The 15,959-nt window shown below is 33.4% G+C and overlaps 2 protein-coding genes across 2 annotated transcripts; both read right to left on the bottom strand.

Moving 5' to 3' along the window:
• Positions 1-3,078: 3,078 nt before the first annotated feature.
• Positions 3,079-8,901, bottom strand: LOC141689103 (putative zinc metalloprotease EGY2, chloroplastic). The gene is made up of 14 exons (XM_074493282.1): positions 8,613-8,901; positions 8,406-8,490; positions 8,235-8,321; positions 8,017-8,139; positions 7,850-7,927; positions 7,290-7,340; positions 7,012-7,122; positions 6,182-6,256; positions 5,999-6,104; positions 5,781-5,874; positions 4,837-4,990; positions 4,113-4,320; positions 3,711-3,871; positions 3,079-3,383 (listed from the first exon to the last, which is right to left on the bottom strand). The coding sequence occupies exons 1-14, from the start codon at positions 8,744-8,746 to the stop codon at positions 3,132-3,134; spliced, it is 1,719 nt and encodes a 572-aa protein (XP_074349383.1). The 5' UTR covers positions 8,747-8,901; the 3' UTR covers positions 3,079-3,131.
• A 464-nt stretch (positions 8,902-9,365) lies between these two features.
• Positions 9,366-15,323, bottom strand: LOC141689104 (syntaxin-31). The gene is made up of 6 exons (XM_074493283.1): positions 14,958-15,323; positions 12,109-12,359; positions 11,875-12,017; positions 11,107-11,145; positions 10,617-10,811; positions 9,366-9,726 (listed from the first exon to the last, which is right to left on the bottom strand). Exons 1-6 carry the CDS (start codon positions 15,193-15,195, stop codon positions 9,567-9,569), a joined length of 1,026 nt encoding a protein of 341 aa, XP_074349384.1. The 5' UTR covers positions 15,196-15,323; the 3' UTR covers positions 9,366-9,566.
• Positions 15,324-15,959: the final 636 nt, after the last annotated feature.

Here is a 15,959-nt window from a genome sequence, read left to right as displayed (position 1 = left end):
TTAGGTATAATATATAAAAAATAAGAATTTTGTTACGATATTGAAATTACTAGAGCAACCCACAAAAATTAGAAAACAGTGTTTATAAACACCTTTTTCAGCTATTTCTGAAATAAATTACTAAACAATTTTCAAAGCTGTTCTGAAAAATACTGTAATAAACAATACTTATCAATGTTCACTTAGAATTTCAAATATCTATATTCAACTCCACTTATATAATGCATGAAAAATATTTATAAAGAAAAGGAAAAAATGCTATGATTATGATTATGCATTATGAAGTAGAGATTGTCGCTTAAATACGATTTATCTTGGTTCACATAATTTGCAGATTATTACGTGAATTCGTAAGATTTAATGCGCAACCGAAGGGTCGCGCTGTGGGTTACCTACTATTCAAAAAAGGTAGGCAAAAGACCAAAAACTACTTTCCAGTTTCTTATATTTGCTCCACAAGTGATTTTAGTATTTGGAAAACAGAAAACGTTTCAAATGCTCTGGGGGAGGAGAGGACCCGTTTCAACATCATATTTTGCGAAAAGTTAATTTTTGAACATCCCATACAAGAGGGGAGTATAGTTTTTTTATTTGAGAGAAGAGAACGGAGTATAGTTAAATAAAAATTGGATTGATGTGCAAAGGATGATCTCTGGAAAGTTATACCCAATTAAAAAAAAATTAGTGTAATATAAAAGTATTTTTATAAATATAGGGATCGTATTTGTATTTACAAATTTGTAATTAAAATTTTATATGAAAAAATGACTTAACCTCCGTAACTTACCCGATGACATCACCTTACCCAGTTTTCTCAATAAAAATATTGTTGCTAAAATTTTCTTTACTGAAATGGACTGTAAGTAATTTGACTTAGTCCAAGTGCTCATTTGCAATTTTTTAAAATAAGTAAATTGTAATTTATAATAAGAAGTGCTAAATAAGTGATTAGTAGAACATAAATGCTTATAAGTTTTATAAGTACAGTAGAATTTCGATAAATGAATATTCGATAAACGAATAATCTCGACAAATGAATAATTATTTCCGATTCCAACATAATAGACATAATATATTTTTAACCTTGATAAATGAATAATCTCGTTAAATAAATAAAATTTCCCGGTCCCAAGCGTATTCATTTATCGAGGTTTAACTGTATTTGGACCAATTTACTTATAAGACAATTTGTTTTACATAATTAAACTAAAATATATCATTATTAAATATAATTATTTTAGTTTATGAATTTTAAATTAAAAAATATTTAAAACTTATATTTTAAAATCAAAATTAATAAAAAACAAAAAAAAATCAAATTAAGCAAAATAATACGTCATTATAATTAAACTTATAAATTGAATTGACAAATAGATGTGGGTAAATTATGACGAGTTTATAAGTCATAGTTGACTTATATAGGCCTATAATTGGTTTAACACACGTAATAAATATAGTTAATTTGCCCACCTAAATCCCAAACAAGAATAATGAAAAATCAGAAAACTAAATGCTGGGAAATAGACAACTCGTGTAGTTAGCAAGAATAAAGACAACAAGGTTGGGCTTTATGTTTAAGTATGGGCCAGTTCTTGAGAAGTGATTAGGATGAATTAAATAAGTGCAGTTTAGGTCGAATGTGTCATGCCCCAGCAATGGCCCTTGTGCAATACTGTCGTGGTCCATATCCATCTTTAAAATGCACTTTCTCTTAGTTCATATATCACCTTTGTCTCCCTCTATTGGATACATATTTTAATATCCGAGTCAAATTTCACAATTATGATATTCGGTCATATTTATATAAAATAGTTTGAATAATTTCAGGGGCTTAAATATTTAGTTATTTTAGATATTTGATTTGATTTCTTATGTTCACAATATTATTACATATCATGTGTATATATTAAAAAAATATTCTACAAAATAATCATATTTTAGTTTTTTAATTATTTATTTGAGTATTATGAATCTTTTTAGTATTATTTTAGACGAATTCAAATCTGAATATATAAAAACGAGTAATTGAATAGATATTTCAGTCAAATATGAGCAACGTGTGGAATTTTTAATGGGAATACGAACCAAATCTGGACAAGTATTTGTAAATTCGAGTTGAATCTAATCATATTAATGTTAACAGCTATTCGACTGGTTTTCTCCCATAAACGAAAGAAATTTCATGAACAATGTAACATGGGATACGTCATTTACGTAAAAGTTAATATTGTTAAAAAAATTGTTACAACTTCATTTGCTATCATTCTAATTCTTCAATGATGAAAATATAGATTACATATCATAAACTTAGATAATTAAAGAAAAAGTTTTAATAATTTTGTAAAAACATACGCTCAAATAAACGAAAATAATGGTCCATTTATTGCAGGAGCTAGCTGGTGATTGGTGAACGGTGATAGTAATTTGGTAGACATAACATAACTATGGGCGGCATGTAGCAGCCACCCAATCTGGCTAAGTCTAACTTCCCCACATGGCCACTTAGTCCATTATAATTGCCTGGCCAACATGTCAGCAACTTTAAAAAAACACTGGAACAACATAAATAAGCAGGGATATGTTAGAACCTTGTAATAACTTTTCACTATCAACTCTTCCTGGGCGAGTCTCTGCCAGGCTGCCACCATCTATATCCATTTGACAAAAAACTACAGAACTCAACTCTTCCAACATGTATGGTATTTAAGACTCGAGAGGTAGCTGGATTTCGATCCGGGAATTTCGGGCATCAGGTTGTGTTCGTGTAAATGTGTCACCTAAAACTTTTCTCAATTTTGATAAAAGGAGATGCTATGAAATTCTATCAAATTAATTTGGGTAACCTCAGTTGTGTGCTATCATTTTTGGATTTTATTTATGTAAAATTGAGTTGAATTTGAATCAATTTCTGGGCCATGTCAAACATTTTCATGACAACCATGTTCACAGATACATTGTACATAAGATATGACTATGCTGTTAAATGTATATTGAAAGTGAAGGACAATCATTTTGGAGCCAATGAATATCATTAAACTCTGCAAGTCTCCGGTATCTATCTAGCAGTTGAACTTGGAGTTAAAATAGATGTAAGGCACATCCATGCCATATTTATTAGAGTATGTACAGTCTCACTGAAAACTTGTAATAGCCTCACTAGAGAAAGGGAAAGGGTATGGCAAGCATACCAGCAAACCTAATAGCAAAACTGTGACTCCCAGTGCTACATAATTATTGTCTGGATCTGTAATTTCCTCCGAGAGTGGAGCTATTGGGCCCCTCTGCAAGAAGAAAATCAAAGCTACCCAATAGAAGGCTACATCGCTAAACAATGAGGATAGCCCGAGGAGCACGATAGAAGCACCTGTAAAGCGAGCTGATGCCTGTTGAAAAGAACAGACTCCGATCAATACATTTTCCATTGCTATTCAAGACTATTTTGTTTAGAGCTGTTTTGATTAGGCGGTTTTAAAAGGATAATATCCTACATGATAATAACAACCTCGCACTTGATAAGATTTCTTCACTAAACCCAATTTGGAGTACAATACTATAAAACAATGTCTGCTCTCTTCTTTTATCTAAAATCTGCACTTTCTCATTATTACATGGCAAGTTGGCACCATGTTAGCAAACATGCAGTAGGAACCGCAATCCAGCTTGGTTCAGCTGTATATTCCAGTTACATGTATTAAGCATTAATGAGTTACCTTTCTTCCCCATATGGAAAATGCAATTCTTCCCCCATCTAGCTCCCCTGCGGGGATGCTGTTTATTGCATTGATTAGAAGTCCAGCCCAAGCCCACACAAGAAGGGGGTTGAGAGATATCTGACCACCTTCCTTGAGAACATCCCCAAGAAGCAGTTTTGCTATAAACATAAGAGGAAAGCTCAGTGTCCTATACTTTCATAGTCTCACAATGTTTTTTTGAAAGAGATTATATATCAGAAAATATGGTAAAATATGCAGAGTTCAGTGAATAGTAAACCATATGAAAAGATAAGTTTCCAAAGAGCTACAATTGGTGAATCCAATTATCCAGTATTGACGATACACAAATATAACCGTGAATATGAAGTAACATTGCACGCATGACAAAATTATACTTACCTAATCCCCCGACAAAGAGTGATTCATGAAATACGGAAGCATCAACAATAACACCAATACCATCAGAGGGTGGCAAGAAAAAACCCACAAGCAAAAGACCAAGGCCCAAGGAGAATCCTGCTAAAGGTCCTGCTGCTGCAACCTTCAGAAGATCTTGACGTTTTGGTACAATATTCATGATTCTTGTTATAGCACCAAAAGAGCCTATCTGGCACCAATGTAGCTCATTAGAATCACCATAACATAATTTGTGAGGATAAAATCGTGAAAACGATAATTCTCACCCACTAGTATTCTAGAGCGCTTCAACATATGGTGATTATCAGTTTATAGAGTAATTCTTTCAATATGTTATTCTTAATATTTTTTATTGGGAAAATATTTAAACTACCTTAAATCTAAAGGCATATGCCTCAACTTTACCAAGAATACAAAATTAATACTCTTCGCACAGTCCATGTCAGGATATTCAACTTAAAGCATATCGACACTAGTCACACCATAGGTTGTCACATTATCTTGCTACCAACTCCCTAACGATGAATGAGCAAGGGTCTAATTCTAAAGAAAACTCAGAAGATACTACATTTCTAATACCAATGAAGCTATTCTTCATGGTTAATGATTTTTTAAAGATCAAAATGTAAACAGGAAAATTTAAAACAATTACTTAATAAGAAAAAGAACCGTGACTGATCTGTGATGCAGGACTCATATACCTCACCTGCCAGCTCGGAACAAAATAGGGCACGCCAAGTTTTACTCCTGAACTGTTTGCAACTATAATGTGGCCGATTTCATGTGCACCAAGTACAAGTGCAGTTACAAGGGCTCCAGGAAGACCATTTTCCAATGTCTCTAAATTGTCGAAAATTGATCTGGCAGAAAACAAAACGAGAATTATGATGTTTGATGTTACATTTAGAAATTTTGTGGCTTTTAATTAGAGAAAGATGAGGTCTAAGAACTTTAAAGTACATCAGGAATTTATATGAAATTAACAATGTACCATATAAAACAGGTTCTAGAGAAGCCGTCAGACCTTTTTTTTTCCGTCTACACACTTATTGCGTGTAAGGAGTCAGCCAGGCTTCATACATGTACAAATAAAATAATCCGTTTGTTCTGATTTAGCTGTTCATTTGACTTCTCCTGGTTAGTTTAAAGTTTGTAAAAAAGGGTAATTTTTAACTTTTTTTTCAGTCGAGACTTAAATTTTATTCACTTACAACAGAAGAGCAAAGTTCGAGTTTTTTACCAAAACAAGAAACACAAATTAACATTGTGCAAGTGCCTTTTTCTATAAGCCTTTCAGTACAAATAGAATGTCAAAGGGACAAGTGCATAGCAATGGAAGGAGTAGAAAGGTAACTTTTCTAGAATAAAAGGATAAGAATGCCGAAAACTGGGAACATCAGAGAGGGACGTATAGACAAAAAGACATAGAATAATTTATACTCACTTTCAGTACTTGAACAACATTTATAGAGACATATTTAGCAATAAAAAACATTTATAGAGACACGGAGACACACTTCAACGAAATAAAGATTACATAACCATGCCAATATAGATAGTAGGTTTAACAGAAAAGTAGCGTGATCATTGCTGATGTGCAAAAGCCAAAATTATGAGTATATAAATTACAGAAGAAAATGAACAACATACAATAAGTTTGACTGCAGAGCAGGCACATTACGTAGAAGTAATGTGAATACTGTAACTAATCCAAATGCAGCTGCTGCAAACCACTCTGGGACGGCTACAGATGATAAATCAAAACCATTGAAATACATAAAGCATGTTCAGCAACGTCAAATCTGATCACAAAGGATTGGTCTCATACAATGAACACGTGATTAACAAAAAGAGGGCTAAAGTTTTACCAGTTGTGTCTGGCTGCAAGGTCTTTCTAGGAACCACAACTGCAACAGGTTTATCATCTTCGGGGTTGATTAGTAGGAAAAGCTTAAATTGATCGTCAAATCTGTCCTGCACATGACATTCTCTTTGACTCTAAATTGACATAAGAATCATTTAATAATGAAAGCCTCACTCCTAAAACTAACCTTCAACCTCTTTGCCATCTTTTCATAACTCTTAGCAGCCTCCCCTCGTAAGTTTCCTTTAAACAATACTCCACCCTATAATATTCATAAATTGGCACTAGCTTTTGCTTAGAAGTGTGTACATTCATAAAAATTATAAAATACATGAGGACTACAGGATGTCTCCCAAATCATTCAGACGATAAATTCAGAAAGTAATTAGGTGAGATAGCACAACGACTCTCCATTATGCTAATGTATATCATACCAAAAATGGAAATTCTGTTTTAACAATGTGTTTTAGATGGTAAACTTGGAAGATTATGCTTTAGCAAAAAACATCTCTCTCTCTCTCTCTCTCTCTCTCTCTCTCTCTCTCTCTCTCTCTCTCCTCTCACCTTGTCTGTGTGTGTGTTTGTGTTTAGCAATTTACTAATATTTTTTTAACAAGATGCCTGGAGTATTTTGCATCATAGAACTGGAAAAACCATTTCTACATGTCGTACTTATACATCCATAGACCTTATTGTTGTTTTTCCAGATACCAGATATAAGGCTTCGTACAACCTCCATTACACTCCCCCACTCTATAGTTTATATGATTGGAAAATTTACACCAAGAGATTATGGGATGTCAGACCATAAAAAGATATTTTGCAAAACATTCTTATGACCTTTCCCTGTAGGGCTTAGGGCTTCATTCCAAGATTTATTATAATTTATCATTAGACATATGGGTATTTATGTCTTAAGGATTGATATATTTATTAAAAATTATTATTAGACATATGATTTTGAAATTCAAAAGAGATGAAAAAAATCACCATAGACTAAGCTCTTCATACACTCACCTCGTATGGCTCCTGTCCAGTCACAAAAAAGGTGTCAAATCCAAATACTTGGTCCCTAAGCATGTCAATTGTCTCCTTGGGGATCGTTATGCGTTCATCTAGTAGCTGTGGCTGCTCACAACATTCAAATGTACAAATACTATTAATTTAATACTAAATAAACAATTACAATTGCAATCATAGAAGCTTTAGAAAAAAGAAATTAGTAGTGACAACAAGCGTACTGAAAAGGTCACAACTACTTTACGCTATGAAAACACATCTCTAAATATGATCACCTTTACGCCTGGAAGAGGAGATCCACTTGTGACTTCTACAACATCTGCACCCTGTTTCATGAAAGATGTGAACAGCAGTAGAATATTAAAAAATTGAAAAAGAAAATTAGCGTTTGGAAAATCAGTATTATTAATTAGTGAATTATGGAATAGACCTTATCATAATCAGATAATAAGAAAACTCCTCCAAAGAAATATCAAGGCATTACATAATGTATTTGTGCTCTTATAATTTTATCACACGCACAATCACGCAGTAAATATTAGGGGTGGCAACATCTGACAAGACACAAAGACACAACTCGAACCCTACTCAATTACAAAGACATAACCCTAATATGAGAAGTCACCACTTGAATAACCGAATCGACTAGTTTGTAAAATTAGCATTTCTTTATAGCTTATGCATTTGTTTTTGTTAAACTCAGGTGAAGTTTAGAACTACAGGAAATAGACACGTTTAAGAACATAACCCTAAATTGCCACAGTTAGTAAACATTTTGTCTAGGCAGATACTAAGTGAAATATTATAGCCTTATGAAAAGAATAACTGCAAATACCTCAATGCCTCCTTCTGGCTTAATGTCTGCACCACTACTATCAGCTAGGTTTTGATTAACAACGGGTTGTTCCTTGTCCTACCAATATACACATATCCATGAGAAAATAATGAATAAGCTTAGACCTACTATTTCATACAAATAAGAAATTGCAGAACCCGAAATACCTCAGTGCCTCCTTCCGCATTAGTCCCTTCACCGCTATTACTAATTTTGTACAGTTTATCAAGGCTCATGATAACATCATTCAGATTATTAGTGCTCTCTGAAACAACGGGCTGTTCATTTTCCTACCAATCACATATCCCCATGAGAAAATAAGAAACATATTCAAAATTTTATACCAACAAATAAGAAATGTATACACAAACGAAAAATGAAATACTTGATTAGCAGAATTAGACTGGGGATCAAATTCCGAATCTGTTGAACTCGTCTCCGGCAATTCCCCTTCTTTATGCTCTTCCTTTCCCTACACAAGTTCATAACATAGCCCTCAGCAATACAAATTTTACCATAATTACATAAACAAGTACAAACAATAAGTGTTACCTACCTTATCCTCATTGTCATCAGAGCCAGTTTGTGTCTCAGCCCCCTTGCATAAAACCTCACGATTGCTCAAAAACACTAGTTTCGAACTGCAAATAATTCATAGGTTCATAAGAACATATTCTTACATAACATGTACGCAGACTTTACTTCCACTAGTACCAGAAAAAATTAGGATGCTTAAGAATAGGTAGTAAAAAAGTAGAATCACCTGAAAATGTGCTGATTGCTGGAGTGCTTAAAGCGCGAAGACACGGAAGGATGAAAGCGACGGATTGTAGAGCAAGAAGTGCAACATGAAAATGGAATGGAGTTGCCTCGAAAAGTGGCAGCTGAAAAATTCATATTTGTGGTCTGTAGTTAAGAGTTTACGATAAGTAAAACAACATTTGTGAAGATGATTTTAGGGTTTTGCAGAGATTTTTGTTTGGGTAGTGTGCAAAGAAAAAGTTCAAATATCTTATCTTGTTCAGGTTGGAGTAGAGCAGAGGAGAGATAGAGAGAGAGACAGAGAGCAGGTGTGATAAAATTGTAATTACCCGCCTTAATCTGGATTGGTTGTTCGGTATTCTCTTGTCCTAACATAAGCCCGGTTGGTTGGTTACCTGATTAACTACCTTTTTTTTTACGAGATTTCGAGAATTTGAACCGGAAAATTAAGGAAAAAAACGTGTTCCAAATTGAATTTAAAGAAAAAAAAATGGATTTGCTCTTATATACTTTTATTATTACCAGGGATGCATCTTTCACGCTTTGATTATTTTCCCAATTACCTCATGAACAGTTTACTGGTCTTTTTTAGTTAATTTCTCATGCTCAACTGCTCAAATAATCAAACGGTAAAACAGTTGTCTTGGTCCAAAATAATTTTACTGTATATTGCCCAACCAGAACAATAAAGCTAGGAAGGACTAAAAAACCACCATTTCTGAAATTCAGAATCAATAAGAGCCTCACTAAGTCGTAAGTACAAAAAAATCAATATACAAATACTGAAATACAGTATTATATGATGTATATACATGGATGAAAGAAATAATGGATCCTACAAAATGCCGGTTCCCACAACTGTGCCAGTTTTGCTTGGAGAAACAATTCCATTCATCGAGAGGGCTGCAGTGGTGAGGAATGCAGAAGTGCAGGAGCAAAGAATCACAGGTACATTTTAAGCCAAAAAGAATATGAATACCATTAAGAAAAATATTAGAATGGCAAATATCTTGATTAAAAGCCCTCTGTTTGATGATATTCTGTTCAAATGCTTCAATAGAGAACTGCGAGCACCTTCGACATGTGTCAATGTTTCATCCATGTTATCATCGATTCTGAAGTAAACATCAGTCAAATTAATTGTAGGAATGAAAAATAATTTCTTAGACACACATATTTGAAAACAACCTTGGCAATTGGCATCTATACATGAAAATGGGACTGTCCACCCTTTATATATATATGAGTGCGTGCAATTACAGGTTTATTGGATAGTACTTCTCTAGCGATATCGGTTGTAAAGATTAGAAGCAAAATATATAGACCAAGTGTAAAAATAAACGTGATTGTGATCAGAAGGGTTTATTGAAAATGATTCACGGATGAGACCATGGTGGAGGCTACACTACACCCTTTTGTCGTGGGTTCAAATTACATCTCCCCAACCTTATATCAATAACTAATAATAAAAAAAGGGCCTACTGAAACTGATATCGCAAAACAGAAAACTGATCAACTATTAATCTTATTTGCAGTAGTCTAAAAAGTAAAATTATATCGATTAAATCTCCGGTTCTTCAGTTAATCTATTTCACTATATTATTCGTAAGTAAATGTAGGGCTTTGGTTAAAAAGTAAAATTATATCGATTAAATCTCTGGTTCTTCAGCTAAGCTATTTCAGTGTATTATTCGTAAGTAAATGTAGGGCTTTGGTTAAAGTCACATATTCAGTAGAATTATTACATTCTTATAGAATCTAATTTATAACAGATTAGTATTATTAATGTTATTCTTATTATATTCACCAATTAATTGCTGTCCATTATTTTGTACAGATGAAAATGGGGATAGTGATTGTAAACTGGTTGCGATTACTATACTTTATAAATTAAAATAGCCTTTTGAGGAAGGAAGGAAGGAAGCCAGGTAGAAGTTTATGCCACTGCTAGGATCTCTTCGACACTAAATAATTGAATGTAACATGTTACTAAAGAAATCCAAACCTGATTGCCAACTCTCCCTGATGTACAACCATAGAAGCCAAATTTGTAAAGATACCGCTGAGTTCAGAAATCGTGGACTCCACGTTATGAAGTGCAACTGCACGACTTTGAGTGAAATCTTCTTGCTGTGGAGCCGCCTGCTGCAACATGGACATTTCCATTTGCTGAGATGGACTATCAGCAGCTAACCTTCGTCTGAAATTAAAAAACGTTATCCATTTTATCTGTTAATACATGATGTAATGACTAATGTTTACTCTGATAATTGGAGACACTGATTAGAGATAGAGTAGAAATAAATTGACTCCTGTCAACAGCATCAGTTAGAGCCTTTCAAGTCCAGTTTTACTGGTAATTTGTGCACAAAATATTAGAGCTTCAACTCCAAATCAATATTTTTCAGTAACCTGGCTCATGGTTTCACTTGAGAGAGAAGTAACTCGCACAAATTTAGCTAATGGTTGACATTGATAATAATATCACTGCGCACCTTAGTTGACTTCCAACTTGAGCTGCATTTAATACCGATCTGATAAAGAGATAAAAACAAGATTAATTAAACATAAAAACTAGTAAATGAAATAGAAAATAAATCTAGAAACTTTTTTTAGCAAGAGTCAAACATAAGTTTAGAATTATATCATTACATTAAGCATGACCAGCAAGAAGCTTACATGTCTATATGAACAATCAAATAACATTTGCCCAACCTAAAGTCGTAATCTAAGTTAAGATAGTCTAAAAAAGTATTTTGCTTTCACTTATTACTTTCAGAATTGGTTAATCTGAGACTTGAATTATCAAATTAAGGAAGTGCCAAATGCTCAAGGGCATCTAGAACAGCAGTAAGCAGATATATTAAGAATATATTTAAGTTTGGAGGAGTCGATGTTATAAGGCACATGTTTAATAGAGGAGTTGGAATACAAAATCTACATATATAATTTTTGCTATTATGTATATATACCATTTTATCTTGATCTATAACAGTATGAAATATATGGTAGTAATATTTCTCTAGCTGCCTGCTACCTATAATCTTGATTTCCATAACAGACTGACGGTTACAAAATACTGAGACAAAACAAATATTTATATAATGACAATTCTCAATATCACAATTGTAACTACTAAAAACATTCAGAAAAATCTGTTTATAAATTTTCTTGTATCTTAGGGAATGAGGTGTTCAATTAAGAATGACATATTTATACATATATAATGAGTAGAAAGTAATTAATAAAATATGAAGTCATACTCTGATGTTTGGGAACTCCCTGATGAATTAGAACTTGCCCAAGGTGGTGGCTCTGCTATAGCATTTGGTTGCTGCCTTAATGGGTTTTCTCTTGCCACATTTGTGGAAAATATTCGTTTCCTACTTTCATGAGCCTTGATATTCTGTAATATATTGATGCCCATTAGCCCCTGACAATGATTATGAAAGTACACCTACCCAAATAGGAAGCGAGACCATCAAGTTAGTATTAACCTTTGTTCTGGTAGTTAAAACATCCTGAAATTGCTTCGTAGCTCCCATAAGTTTGTTCTTCAAGTCATCAAACACTGCAGTTAAATGAACAGCCCTGTCTTCAGAATAGTTTCCATCAGCAACCATCATGTTTTGAAGGGTTTGCAAATCAGAAACTGCTATGTTTAGGGATGCTATGTCATCGCTTATTACAGAAGTCAGTTGTTGAATCTCCTTTAGCGGATCATCAAAAAGTGATGATTTTTTTGCCACTACATTACAAAGCAAAAGGTCATCAAACATCTTTCAGAGAACTCTGTGCTATATATGAAACCTCTAACAAATTGCTGTATATTTTTAAACATCTCATGAATCTAATATGGTGAAAAACGAGCAAATAGGAAATAGTCCAGGTTACTCCAGTATTCTAATTGAGCCATATAACATTATGTGTAGCCAGAAATACTCCCGGCCCTATATATCATTTCCGTTCCCATTTAAATGTTTCCATGGAAATCACATTTTAGTTCATCTGAGAGTAAGTGTTTGATATCATGGAGATGGTGGTCATAACCCCAACAGAGGAACTAGAAATGATAAATTTCAGGACATGGTATTATTTTAACAGGATTATACATCGTCAAATTAGAAATAGTCCTGGCACAGGAATTATAAAAACGTCACCCCAGAGTTTCTCAAGACATAGGGAGAACAAAGGAAAAGCACTGGGATTCTATCAACCCTAAATGATTGCAGAGTAGTAGATTATGAGAACTACATCAGTTTAAATTGGGTGTGTGTGTTTGGGCGGGCGGGTTCCAATCACCTAATAAAGGCCCGAACAATTAGGGTTCTTAAAGAAAACCAACATAAGCAAAAGAAAAAGAAAAAGCTAGATAATAAACAGGATTACTACTTAAATCTGACTTTCATCAGTCACACTCTAATGTTACTTTACTTTACAGCACAAGACATGAACAGATCCATTCTCCTCGCTTAATCAACAAAATAAACCTAAATATCTGTAAAGGTTGCGTAGAGAATGTATGCCTTCCAAAGTCTCTACTTGTTACCATTCCTATACTGTTGTAAGAGTGTGTGAATGTGTTTAATTATCTTCCTTACAAATTAATATCATTATGCAATGTGCACTGTTATAAACATATGAGCAAGTAAATATCGCTATATCACATACAGAAAAACTCGTATTCCTTGCTAACACAGGGGCCAGAATGACAGACAAACTTAGGCATTAATAGTTAAAAGTGCACAGCTGTCTAAAATCAGATTCATTTAGTATGATCCAATGGTAAGAAGTGTGTTGATTAAATGGAGTAGACTAAATATAAATATCTAATAAGAAGAATCATACATACTCATTTTGTTCTTTTAATCATTATACGGTATGCAGTCTGCCACTAAAATCAGTGTGCAGACTAATACATCAACTAGCATTTAGCCCCTCACTCTGGTTTAGCTTCGATTCAGTACAAACCAGAGTCTGTATATCAATTTTGTAACAAATAGCATTCAGCCCCTCACGCGGTTCTCCGGAAATGGCGATTTGTTTCGCGACCCAAGGCGATCCGGTTCGACTTCAACCCATGTTCCGGTACGAGCAACCCAGTTCACGGATCCATGGGTCGACCCGGATACCAGGTAACTATGAATAGAACATTATTTATTGAAGCACAAGAAACCTGTAGTGATATCCACCGGCATACGAATAAGAATGTTCTAATCACTATCCTACATCATCATTCTTCGAACAAATAAAAGGGGAGGGAGGCGGCTGCCAATCACCTAATAAAGGCCCGAACAATTAGGCTTCTTAAAGAAAACCAACATAAGCAAAAGAAAAAAATAAATCCAGATAATAAACAGGATTACTACTTAAATCTGACTTTCATCAGTCACATCTACTGTAAATTTACTTTACAGCACAAGACATGAACAGATCCATTCTCCTCACTTAATCAACAAAATAAACCTAAATATCTGTAAAGGCTTCATAGACAATGCTCAACTTGTTACCGTTCCTATACTGTTATACGAGTGTGTTAATATGTATAATTATCAAAAGAAACAAAAATCCATTTTCTCACAAACTGCACATCTTTGTGCAGTGTCCACCATTATAAACCATATGAGCACGTAAACAAAGCTATATATCACATACAGACAAATTCTTATCCCTCGCTAACATAGAGGCCCGAATGACAGACCAACTTAAGCATTAATAGTTGAAGTGCACAGCTATACAAAATCAGATTCAATTGGTATGATCCAATATATGAAGAATATTGATTAAACGGACTAGACTAAATATCAATATCACATAAGATGAATTATATGTACTCATTCTCTTCTATTAATCATTATAGGGTATGCAATCCGCCACTAAAATAAGCAAGCAGACTAATAAGCAAGCATTCATCCCCTCCCTCGTTGTTTTAGCTTCTATATTGTACAAGTCTGTCTAATTATCACTTTTGTAACAAACAAAACATTATTTATTGAAGCATATGAACACTGAAAACAATGCCATCCACCTGAATACGAATAAGAATGTTCTAATAACTATCTACATATCATCATTCTTCAGAGTGTTCTCCCACTTCAAAAAATAATTCACTACTCTCCAACAAAAAATGTGATGCACTAATCAAATCAATTGTGTATATCCAACATCACCGCATCACTCACAACACGACCATAGCCTATTATCAAGCTAAAACACATAAAAATACAAATCGAAATATTGTAAGGCCAAACAATGCAAAGGTTATTCAACTTAGCTAAAATATAAACAGATTCATAATAATACATGTTTATAAATAAAAACACGGATGTTTAAAAAGGATGCTCACGCTTTTCGAGTCGTCCGATCTTAAGAGATGTCTCGTGAATGCCAAATCCAATACGCGAAGCATTTTTGTTAAATTCAGATCGATTTAATGTGGTTGAATTATTATTATTATTAGATGAAGAATCGATGTGTGATCCACTTGGAGCTGATGAGACTCCTCCGATCTTCTTAAGTGTTTCTACAAGTGATCGGTACTCTGATGTCCGGTCCCGACAGCTAGATATTCCGGCAGAAACCATTGATGCTGGGTGAAAGAGACAAGAGAACCGGTAGTTGCGGTTGGGTTTTTTTTATTACAATTTACAAGTAGTGTGTGTTTGTGTTTCAGACACAGGCGCAAATCCGATCGATCATTTTTGACCAAAGTTCATTGAATTAAAAGCCGTATATTCGATTAAGATTTTTGAAGATTTTCATTAATATTAAAATTTTATTAATTTTGACGGATCATTTTATTCAATATACTATAAAATTGAGTTATTGGCCCCAAATGTCACTATTTGTTAGAGAATGATCCTCAATGTCAATTTAAAAAAACATTGTCCGGAATGTCATTTCAAAACGGAGAATCCAGTGTCGTTACTTGTTATTACTCAAAACATTAATGCATGTTTCGTTTTTATTTTATTTTTACTTTTTTAAAAATTAAAAATGCTACTTGAGACCATGATTTGTTGAATTCAGAACTCTACTTTGATTAACGTTTTCCTCTTTATTTTTCTAAAAAGTTAAAACGGAGATTCAAATGTAGTTTTGATGGGTAAAAACATAATCTCGATTCACGTTTTTTATTTATTTTTTATTTTTTGAATTTATAATAATGCAACTTTAATTTTTTTGTTCTCAAAAAACGCAATTTGAAGTTTGGTTTTATATTTTTTTTCATTTTTTTCATTACTTTTTTTACTCAAAATACTAGATATTGTTATATTTTCAAGTTTAAAACGTTATTTGAAGGGATGTTTTGCTCGTATTTATTCATATATATAAATAATTTAATATT

This window comes from Apium graveolens, chromosome 10, assembly GCF_009905375.1.
Source record: "Apium graveolens cultivar Ventura chromosome 10, ASM990537v1, whole genome shotgun sequence".
NCBI lineage: Eukaryota > Viridiplantae > Streptophyta > Magnoliopsida > Apiales > Apiaceae > Apium > Apium graveolens.
Note: the sequence above shows the minus strand (reverse complement) of the source record. Positions and strands in the feature narration are given on the sequence as shown.

Excerpts from the sequence above, each read along its gene's own strand:
- LOC141689104 (XM_074493283.1), bottom strand. The coding sequence starts at position 15,195 with ATGGTTTCTGCCGGAATATCTAGCTGTCGGGACCGGACATCAGAGTAC. Across the intron at positions 12,360-14,957 it reads GATCGGACGACTCGAAAAGC|TGGCAAAAAAATCATCACTT; the intron begins GTGAGCATCCTT and ends TTTGTAATGTAG. Across the intron at positions 12,018-12,108 it reads TTTTAACTACCAGAACAAAG|AATATCAAGGCTCATGAAAG; the intron begins GTTAATACTAAC and ends AATATATTACAG.
- LOC141689103 (XM_074493282.1), bottom strand. The coding sequence starts at position 8,746 with ATGAATTTTTCAGCTGCCACTTTTCGAGGCAACTCCATTCCATTTTCA. Across the intron at positions 6,257-7,011 it reads CTGGACAGGAGCCATACGAG|GGTGGAGTATTGTTTAAAGG; the intron begins GTGAGTGTATGA and ends TGAATATTATAG. Across the intron at positions 3,872-4,112 it reads ACTCTTTGTCGGGGGATTAG|CAAAACTGCTTCTTGGGGAT; the intron begins GTAAGTATAATT and ends TTATGTTTATAG.